The sequence below is a fragment of the Bison bison genome, unplaced genomic scaffold (assembly GCF_000754665.1).
Source record: "Bison bison bison isolate TAMUID 2011002044 unplaced genomic scaffold, Bison_UMD1.0 scf7180017864352, whole genome shotgun sequence".
In the NCBI taxonomy this organism is placed as follows: Eukaryota; Metazoa; Chordata; class Mammalia; order Artiodactyla; family Bovidae; genus Bison; species Bison bison.
Window position 1 is genome coordinate 1,939,822 of NW_011494924.1, and position 10,822 is coordinate 1,950,643.

Genomic DNA, 10,822 nt, shown 5'->3' on the forward strand with positions numbered 1-10,822 from the left:
CAGATGAAGCTTCACTCGCTTGCCCACCATTCACCTCCTGCTGGGTGGCCCAGTTTCTATCAGCTTGCACACCAGTACCGGTCAGCAGCCGGGGGTTTGGGGACCCCTGCCCTAGGTGATCTGCTAGAGACTGAGCCAGAGAAGGATAAGTGTTGCAACTGGAGACCTCAGTGGCCACTTAATCCAGATGCTGCTGAACACCGCTCCCCATGCCTCGGGCTCTTGCCTGTGATGCGGAGGGGAATGAACAGCAGGCTATGCTCCGGGTTGGCACGCATGCTCACTGTACCTAGAGCAGCTCTACTTTTACTTATTTTATACTGCGCCTTAAGAGGCTAGGCAGGTAACTTAGTGTGAAGCAGGTGGGGCTTAAGCCATAGGCAGTGGTGGGGCTGTTGGCACAATGAGGAAGCCATTCATCTACTTCTTAAAACACCATTCTGACAAATGAACCATATCTGCAGACTCAGAGGAGCCAGTTCAGGATTCCTGCTCTAAAGAGTCTTGGGGGCTATTTTTTATTCTTTCTTTTTTCTAAATTGGTGTATAGGTGCTTTACAATGTTGTCTTAGCTTCTACTGTACAACAATGTGAATCAGGTATACATATACATATATCCCTTCCCTCTTGGGTTTCCCTCCCACTTCCCCCCACCCCACCCCTCCAGGTCATCACAGAACCCTGAGCTGAGCTCCTTGTGCTATACAGCAGCTTAGCATTGACACAGATACACTACCATGTGTAAAATAGATAGCTAGTGGCTATGTTATTTTTTTTTAAAGGATATAAACCATGAACCTGCTGATTGTAGTCCAATCCTCAATTCACAGGTAGGAAAAGACATGCTTGCAAAGAAGTGACTCAAAGGTCACACAGCGAGCCAAATGGAGCTAAGATGAGAATGACTGCCACGTGCCCGCTCCCTGCTCCCTCCCCACAGGCCCAGTGCTCTGCCCACCCCACCCCAGCGCTTTCTGATTCCAGGCAAGGATCTAGACAGCAAGCTAGAGGCAGAGACTTCCTCTCCAGGCTGAAAGGTCAAACAACCCCAGAGCAGCCTGTGCGTCACCAAACTGTGAACAAAGCTGACAAAACTTCCAAGAACCACAAGGCCCAGCAACTCTACTGTAGGAGGAGAAACTTGCTATCTGGCAGACATGAATGGAAAGCAAGGACGATTCAAGTCACCACCAAGAAGGCCCCAAAAAGATAGCTTGGAAAAGTCAGGCAGTCTTAAAAAGAGAGGGGGGGCGGTGACTAAATCCTGTTTCTTGACCTGAGTGGTAGAAACATGGGTGCCGACTTCAACATGTACTTTGCAATATGTATATTTCTCAATTAAAAAAAAAAATTGATGCCAAAGAAAAGTTTCCTCCAAGGATGAGTCACACAGAACATGAAGCTTTAAGGAGACATGCAGGCTGTAAGACAGCGAGCCTGAACTGGGATCGCTCATTCTCCTCAGCTCGTCCCCAAGCATGAGAGGCAAGTAGGGGTGAAGGGGAGAAGTGACATGGCCAAGAGGCTGGTGGAAAGCACAGCGTGATGTGTTTGGGTGTGAACAGCACTCAGAACTTCCACCACACCCTGAAGAGAACACAGTGTCCAGCTGATGCTGCTGAGCCCAGCTACTGCCCCACCAGACAAACACTGTGGCTTGGCCTGCAGCCCTGGACATGGCTTAGCTACAAAACAAGTCCCTCTCGTGTCTCAGTGGTGTTTGAGGTTCTCCAAGAACTTTCTCCATTCTGACCTCATTTTATGTCTCCCCAGAGGGAGGAAGGAATCATGACTGTCATCTGATAGATGGGGAAATTGAACCAAGGAGAGATATGGGTCAAGAGATTGGCTGGCAGAGCCAAATCTGGAATCTGGGGTTGCAAATGCTCAGACCTGGAATCCTTTCATCCCAGCATTGTGTGGGCCTGGGAGGGGGCATCAGCACTCACTCAAATAAGGGCAAGAGCCTTGCAGCCGCCAGGCTCCCTGCCCACAGTCATGAGGTCAGCTTGTCCATCCTAGTCTAGCCCTCCAAATGCCCAGGACTCCCCTGATTTCCATGGTGGGCGCTGAAAGGTAGAAATATCAAGTGTCTGGTATAATAATTCAACCACTCTCTTCTCCAGCAAGAGCAGCAGGACCTCCTGGACTTCCTCTCTGGTCTGTCTTGACATGGGTCTTACCTGGGAGGAGTTTCCGGGCTGCCTCCTCCGCCATCCTCAGGAGAGGCCCTGAGCAGGGCCATCCGGCCTCCACTTCCACCCCAGCCTTCTTTGATAGCAGGTGAGCCGACAGAAGTCCTCCTACCACTACAGAGGGCACAAAAAGCAAGTGTCAGACTCCCAAGGACCAGTCTTTCCCTTGTGCAAATTAAACCCAATGCTCTGTTTGGTGGTTCACTGGGAAGCGGATAGAACTACCGAGGGAAAGAAGAGTCCATAACACCCATATTGGTACAGTGTTAAGGTCACCAAGTCTTTTTTCCTCTTGGTAGGTCACAAAAACAATGACTATCACTTTAGTCCCTAGGGTATACCAAACAGGACTTCCCAGGTGGCACTAGTGGTAAGGAACCCGCCTGCCAGTGCAGGAGACATAAGAGATGCGGGTTTGATCCCTGGGTCAAGAAGATCCCCTGGAGGAGGGCATGGCAACCCACTCCAGTATTCTTGCCTGAAGAACCCCATGGACAGAGGAGCCTGGCGGGCTACAGTCCATAGGGTTGCACAGAGTCAGACACGACTGAAGCAACTTAGCATGCACGCACGTACACCAAACACCAGGTATTTTGTGCCCTCTTCAAAGATACTGAGGTTCAGAGGCGTAAAGCGACTTGCTCAGGGTCGCCCGGTCTGCCTGACTCCAAAGCCCACGCTCACTGTACTTGGTCACTGTCTCCCGATCGCCAGGAGAAGAAGGGAAAGATACTTATTACCTTCATTTTATTCATTTCTCTATTTCAATTTATTACATAATATTTAGGACTTATAAAAAAAGACCTAAAGTTTACATATCTGGAAATATGGCGAAACTGGTGACCTTGGGCTTCAGTTTCCCCCCTTCAAAGGCCAAACAAAGGCAGTGAGATAATAACATTTTCCTACTAAGAAAAGCTGAGAAAGAACGCACCTGCACTAAAGGACATTCAAAAGGACGTTTTTCAGATAAAAGGAAAGGGACCACAGATGTAAGGTCTGTGATACAAGAAGGAAAGATGGTTCCCAAGTGGCAAATAGTAGTAAATCTAAACCTTCAATTCTATAGAATGGCAATAATATATGGATGGCTTAAAAGAAATAATTAAAATATATAACTAAGGTATACAGGTACAGATAATCCTCAGAGCCAGGTTTTATATTATTCAGGAGAAGAATAAAGATCTTCATTAATTTTAGACTATGTTTGTTAAATTTTCCAAGAAAACTAATAAGCTAGATATACTGCATACTTTCTAGATTAGTAAAGAAAAATGGGATGAGGGGGAAAACAACTCAACCTACAGAAGGCATAAAAAAGAGGGACTTCCCCAGCGGTCCTTGGTTAGGTAACTCCATGCTTCCGTTGCATGGGGCGCGGGTGGGTTCAGTCCTGGTCGGGGGAACTAAGACCTCATATGCCACATGGCACAGCCGAAAAAATAAAATTGAAAAGAAAAAGAGAAAGAGTAGAGAGAAAGATGGGACAAACAGCACAAAGTAATACTATAGAAATGAACGCAAATGTACCAGTAGTTACAGTAAATGTAAAAGAACTGAACGCTTCAGTTAAAAGAAAAGATTGTCAGAAGGGATAAACATACTATGTAAATTACAAAAGACAGAGCTAATCATAAAATTCAGACAGATAGAAAGTAAAAGAGAAGAAAAAGACATACTGGGCAAATGTCAACCAAAAGAAGGCTGATACAATTACATGGGTATCAGAAGCAGAGACTTAAGGACAACCTTAACTCATAGATGACAATCTGGGCTCAGCAGTTCTGGGACACAGCATTGAGTATGGCCTCAAACTCAGGTCTGATCCCTACACCAGGATTTTATACCATGCTGTCCCTCTGCTTTTTTTAATTAAAAAAAATATATATCTGTAATACAAATTTCATTGCACATAACATATAAAATAAAGATGAGCAAAATGAGGAGGAAAAAATATAACTATCATCCAGAGGTGATGGCTGTTAAGCCACCAATGGTCTAGAAGCTCACTGAAAAGAAGGGTTGTACTACTTTCATAAGAATCATTGGATCAAAATTCACTGAAATGTATAAATCTGTGCATTTCAGTATATGTAAATGCACCTCAACAAAAGGAACGAATCATTTAAAAAAAAAGATTCATTGGCACCTGCTAAAAATACTGACTCTAGGACCCAACCCAAAGATTCCAGTTCATTAGATTTAGAGTGGAGTCTAGACAGCTGAACTTTTAAAAAGGTCCCAGGTGCTTCTGATCAGCATCCAGGTTTGGAAACTAATACCCAAGACTCACGCTATGTAATACAGCAAATAGTAAAAACATGCCATGATTTAAATTTGCATTCATTAAAATTCAATAAAATTAAAAATTCAGTTCTACAGTTGCAGTAAACACATTTCCCGTGGAGATGGAAATGGCAACCCATTCCAGTATTCTTGTCTGGAAAATCCCATGGATGGCGGAGCCTGGCGGGCTACAGTCCATAGAGTCGCAAAGAGTTGGACACAACTGAGCGACTTCACTTTCCCTTTCAAACATGTTTCAGATGTGGCTACTGGACTGGACAACAGAGATATAAAACATTTCCATCATCAGTGCAGAAAGTTCTATGGGTAGTGCTTCCTAGGCAATAAGCTATGAGAAGGCAAGGATTACATCTTTCTTGCTCTTGGCTGAAAGCCTAGTACCAAGTATATGTTAAATATGTGAGTAATCCTGGCATGTTTCTCTTCAGTCTTTTCTCTGTCCCCTGCTCACTTTCATGTCTAAAACTGATGAGGGATCCTGAGACCTCCCTACCCCACCCCCAGGACGGAAGAGCTCTGTTGATCTGTTTTGAGTCAAGTGGCCTGGAAAGGCTGGCCCTTAAGATCCTATTTACCACCTCCTGGTTTATATGGAGGCCAAAACTCCACAGTCTCCTTTCTTACAAGGATCCTCGAAGGCACCCCTCACCTCGGATGTTGGTTTCAAACACAGAGGCATTCACGTCAATATCAAAGTCCACATTGTCCTGGAGCACTTCAACCACTCTTTGGAATTCTGAGACATTCCCCAAAATCTGTAGGAAAGAGAGACCTGAGAATGAGGCTCCCAGGCTTGTAGGCACTGGAGATGCTAGATCAGAGTCTAGGATCTTATGCTGGTGTGACTCTCACTTTTTCAACTTAAGACCTACAGTTTCTGTTCTAGAACTGCTGGTAACAGTTCAAAACACTGAGAGCTGGAAATCACACAGACCCAGTATCAAGACATTAGTAAATTCTTTGGTTCCAGCTTTGGAAGAGCTGCTTTTAGGGATTCCCTTTTAAGTACCCCAGGTTGGGAACAGGGTTCTAACAGCCTCACAGCCAAGATCATAGGAAAGGGGCCCTATTTTCCTGCTGCTTCACAGCTTAGAACATGTACTGAATGGAATGTATTTTTAAGAGAATACAGTCTACTTTTTTTTTTTTTTTGTATTTTAAAGATTGGGAGGGCTAGGGAAGTAGCCCTCAAATAAACTGTTATTACCTCATAGGCCCCCTCGCTGGGGACACATCAATGTATCGGTCTACACCTACTTGCTCAGGCAGGTCCTCTGGCCACTCCCTTGCCCCTTGGAGGCTGGGTGCAGCAGCTTCTCTTACATTCCTGCTCCAAGCACGGGACTGAGGAGGCCAGACCCTGTGGCTGGAAACCAGGGCAAAGCCATAAGCAGTGACTCAGGGCTCCTGGGGTGCATGTGTATAGTTGAAGCTGCCTGTCTGCATGTATCCTCTGGCTCTAATGCAGTCTGTTGGCTCTGCAGCACAATATGTAACCAATAAAGCTCCCTAGTTTCCACAAAAAAAAAAAAAAAAAAGAATCCTATGTACTCATTTAAATGAAACCAATATAAAGACTGTAGACCACATAAGGAAATCTTAGTTTGACATTTTCAGTGGATATCTGTTGTTTTTAACCTTGTCACATTCATCCTGGTGAAAATACTGCAGGTTGGTTGACCCAACACTGATTTCCAATCTTCTTTATACTTGTAGCTTCCAGCCATAGAAGCTAGAAATCCGATTACTTGTTTCACAGCCTCATTTGCCACTAGAGGTGACTGTATTATCCAGTCAATTCTGAGCGCTGTAGTCTACTAAGGGCACTTCTTAGAAATGGCCTAATAAAAAGAGACAAGACACCATTGGCATGGCTTTTACTCTTTTCCTTTCTACTTTGAAAGCAGACTTGATTTCTGGAGCTGTGGCAGCCATCCTAGACCATGAGGTATGAAGCATGAGAATGTAAGTCAATATACTAATGATGGCAAAATGGAAGGATACCAAGACAATGGGTTTCTGATGACACAGTTAAGCAGCTGACCCAATGCTAGACATTATTAATACCTTCAGATTTACTTTTACTTGAGAAAATTAAACCCTTTTTGTTTAAACTGTAAGTCAAATGCAATCCCGATACCTTTTATTCTGATATGACTGCTCCAATTGTCCCTTGAGGAATCACCCTTCTTCCACAGTCACTCTTATAATTTGAAGAAGCTGATTCCATTCCTTCACCTACACCAGTCAGCATACTAAATCTCTTGGCCAACTGATTAGTTCAGGGATAGATGTGTAACCCAAGCCAGATCATTGAGACTCAGTCATGGCAATCAATGAAAAATAACTAATTCTTTCCACACACAGGTTACTAAATGAGTGGGATGTGAGTCTGGAGCTACCAGTGGTTACCCTGTCAGCATAAGGAGAGCCTGAGAATACAGCCAGCAAAGGAGGCAGAAATAAGAGATTGAGAAAGAGATTCCTACTGACATTATTTATATTGTCTGGAACCAGCTGGGTCTGAGGCCAGTCTTTACCTGGACTTTTTAGCTATGTGACTCAGTAAATTTCCTCCCTGTCTAAATCTATCACTTGCAACCCAAATAATCCTATCTCAGCATTTAAAACCCTCCATGATTTAGACCTAATCTATCCTCTGTGTCTCTCATTGTTCATCTAGCCTCATCTCATCCACTTCAGTAGAACTGTATCTACTATTCCTTGATTTTCTAACCTCAGACATGCTGTTCCCTCTACTAGAAATCACACCCCAAGTCTTCCCATTTACAAATCCAACTTACCCTCAATCGTCTACATGTTACCTTCTCTAGAAAGTTTTTGATTCCCCCAGCTGAAATTGACCTCTTCTTCCTTCAAAAGAATCCAGTTAAGTTTATCCCCACAACACTGAGGCATCTATTTCTTTCCATGTGATGAGAATCTTTGCACAGGCAGGAGCCTCACTCATTCCTACATTCCCCCAGAGGGCTGAGCACAGTGCATGAGACAGTTACTCAAAAAATATTTGTTAAATGATTGCATGAATCTTTCTCCACCTTGTAGCCAGTGATCTTCTCAAAGCAGAAATCTAATTTCCTGTCCTCATCTTGAAAAATGCCAGTGGCTTTCCACTGCCCTCAAATTAAAAAGATCAAAGTGAAAGATGAAACTCAAAAGCCCAGGTGAAGAATTCACTTTTCACCCACAGCCAAGCTGCCAAAAGAAGAATATTGGTTATGCAATGTTAGAGAGAAAAAGGAATAGATGAGACACTTACCAGCAAGGTGTCCAGAGCATCAATCAGAGTCAGAGAAAAACTGTAAAAGGACAAAAATATCAGCTGCTTAGCAACAAAATCAAGCACCAGATATCAAGGCCTCAGATCAGATACCCCAGAAACTAATAAGTGAGGCACAGCAATACCTCTGCCAGTCCCACTTGCTGTCACAAGAGATGCCATAGTGAAAATCGCCAGGAACCTCTGACCCTTTTAAGGCACTTGGGAGGTGGGCAGATGCAGCTGACTGTAGTTAAACACATCGCCTATATTCTCTGGAATTCTCTACCATAGGGAGGCAGTATAAGATTGCAGCTCCCAGCATAGGCCTCCCACATCTATGACTTTATCTCACAGTGCACAGAACTGTAGGCTTGAGAATACGTATGGCAGTATTGTTTTTAGAACAGCAAAAAGCTAGAAATAACCCAAATCTACACCAGTTGAAGAGTGAGTAACCAAATCGTAATATATTCAAACAGTGCAAAACTATGAGGTTGTCAAAAAGATTGTTATCAAGAGTTCTATGGGCTAATGTGAAAATATTCAAATTATCTAGTTTAATGAAAAAAACAAGCTACAGAATAGGTAGTGTCATATGTTCTAACTGCATTGTCAAAAACAGACATATATACAGAAAGCAGATTAGCAGTTTTTTGGGCCAGTGGTGGTGGAGGGATTAACTATAAAAGGCCATAAGGGATCTTTTTAGGGTGACAGAAATGGTTCTCTATCCTATGATGGTGGTTGCTACACACTTATAGTGGGTGCATTTCATGTAAATTACACTTTCTAAAAGTTAATTTAGAAAGATACATATATACATATCTATAGGATGGTATAAATCAAAAATATTTCTGGAAGGACCCACAAGAAAGTTAACAGTGATTGGAGTTCTAGCATATGGGAGATATTTATTTTATTATATGACATTGTACTGCTTAAATTTGCCATTCTCGTGCATTAGTTTTTCAACTAAAAAACAACCCAACAAATTTTGGGGGCTTCCCTCATAGCTCAGTTGGTAAAGAATCCACCTGCAATGCAGGAGACCCCAGTTCGATTCCTGGGTCAGGAAGATCCGCTGGAGAAGGGATAGGCTACCCACTCCAGTATCTTGGGCTTCCCGTGTGGCTCAGCTGGTAAAGAATCTGCCTGCAATGCAGTAGACCTGGGTTCGATCCCTGGGTTGGGAAGATCCCCTGGAGAAGGGAAAGGCTACCCACTCCAGTATTCTGGCCTGGAGAATTCCATGGACTGCATAGCCCATGGGGTCCCAAAGAGCTGGATATGACTGAGCGACTTTCACTTTACTTAATTTCTCCAGTTCTTAGCATATTCATTTGTAAAATGGAGATAACAGCACTTAACGCCTAGGGATGTTAACTACACAAGATGAGGCAAGGAAAATGCTTAGCACAGTGTTTCCTCAATGTCAGTTTCGCTAAATGCAATGATTCTTCACTCACTCAGCAAGGACCAAGACAGAGGATTCCATATCATCGATTTTTTTTTCATAGATTTTTATTCTAGTGGAAGTGAGAAACACAAACTAGCAGATAAGTGAAAACGACAGTATCAGAGTGAGAAATGCTACAAAGAAGATAAAAAAGTGTGTTTGTGAGACTGACTAGTAGGGGATGGGTATTTAAGGGAACTGACACTAAGGTGACAGTTTGAGCTGAAATCTCAAGAAGCAGTCAAGGATGTGAGGATAAAGGAGGAAGTGCATTTCAGTTACACTTACCAAGGCTCTGAAGTTTCACCTTTGGAAGAGTTATAGCTCCTCCTGGGCCTGTTTGACTACTTACAACATGAAGGGGTTGGGTCTTCTGACTTCTTGAAGCCCTTCCACACATCCTATGGCTCCAGAGATTTGCCCAAGTCCCAACAGCTGATGTCTGTTACTGCTGTGGCCAGAGCCCAGAGATCCAGCCCACTAGGATAACCCAGCCTTTTCCCACCTTGTGATACAAATTTCCAGGAGGCTGGGTGGATCTTGGTGGCCGTGGGCCTGAATTGAGGGGAATGCGACCCCACCCTGGCTAGGAGCTTTTTCTGGAACCCCGTGAGGAGACCATGAAGCCACCAGTTCCAGCAGACCCGCCGGCCTAGGACCAGACTGCTAGACCCAAGCCTCCCCCTTGCTCCTCCCTTCGCACTACCTGCCCCAGGTGTCGTGCCCGTCACAGGTGAGAGGCCGCAGCTCATCGTAGGGAAAGGCATTCTCCAGGTAGCTGTCGTAGGCGTGGTAGAACATGGCTTTGACTCGCTCCCTGTGCAGGGTACGAGAAATAAGGCAGAGGGTCACCAAATGAAACCAGGCAGGGGAAGGACAAGAAACAGGGCGGAAAGTGGGAATTGTCACCTGGTTTCTGCCAGGAGCCCAGTAAGCTGGGTGCCAGCAGGTCAGGATGGGGGTCCCGGGATGGAGGGAATAGGGAAGGGACCAAGTCTTTGCTTCCTATTCCCCAACTATGGAAGGGCAGGGAGCTCGACCCCCCACTTCACCTGTAGTGGGCGGGGTCGGGTGCGGTGCCATCAGGGCCGGGTGCACCATGGTGCAGGGGCAGCAGTGCACACAGGAGGCCAAGCGGGACGAGCAGCCGGAAAAGCATAGAGCTCGTGTCCTGTCAGCGCCGCCGCTGCAGCAGCAGCCACCACCACCCGCTCATCCTGCGAGCCCCAGCGGGATCTTCCGGGAGTTTGCGACACTACGCCTGCGTGCCCATGAATCATCCACTCACTTCCGGACTACAAGCCCCAGAATGCAATGGGCGATGGAAGGCAAGCAAAGAGAGCTTGGGATATATAGTCTCTGAAGCTAACGTGTCTTAAAGATAGTGGCTGTTACAGCTACTATTATTAATTAATGTTTTAGCAACAGCATCGGAGAAGGCAATGGCACCCCACTCCAGTACTCTTGCCTGGAAAATCCCATGGACGGAGGAGCCTGGTAGGCTGCAGTCCATGGGGTCGCGAAGAGTCGGACACGACTGAGCGACTTCACTTTCACTTTTCACTTTCATGCATTGGAGAA

At 45.0% G+C, this 10,822-nt stretch overlaps 1 protein-coding gene across 1 annotated transcript in view; it reads right to left on the reverse strand.

Annotated features, from left to right (window-relative positions):
• EDEM2 (ER degradation enhancer, mannosidase alpha-like 2) overlaps positions 1-10,499 on the reverse strand; it is a 29,285-nt gene extending 18,786 nt beyond the window's left edge. Inside the window, exons 1-5 of the mRNA XM_010854893.1 lie at positions 10,294-10,499; positions 9,948-10,058; positions 7,783-7,822; positions 5,152-5,257; positions 2,184-2,309 (exon numbers count right to left, since the gene is read on the reverse strand). Coding sequence (XP_010853195.1) covers positions 2,184-2,309; positions 5,152-5,257; positions 7,783-7,822; positions 9,948-10,058; positions 10,294-10,400 — 490 coding nt within the window. The 5' untranslated portion in view covers positions 10,401-10,499. The remainder of the gene's footprint in view (positions 1-2,183; positions 2,310-5,151; positions 5,258-7,782; positions 7,823-9,947; positions 10,059-10,293) is intronic.
• Positions 10,500-10,822: the final 323 nt, after the last annotated feature.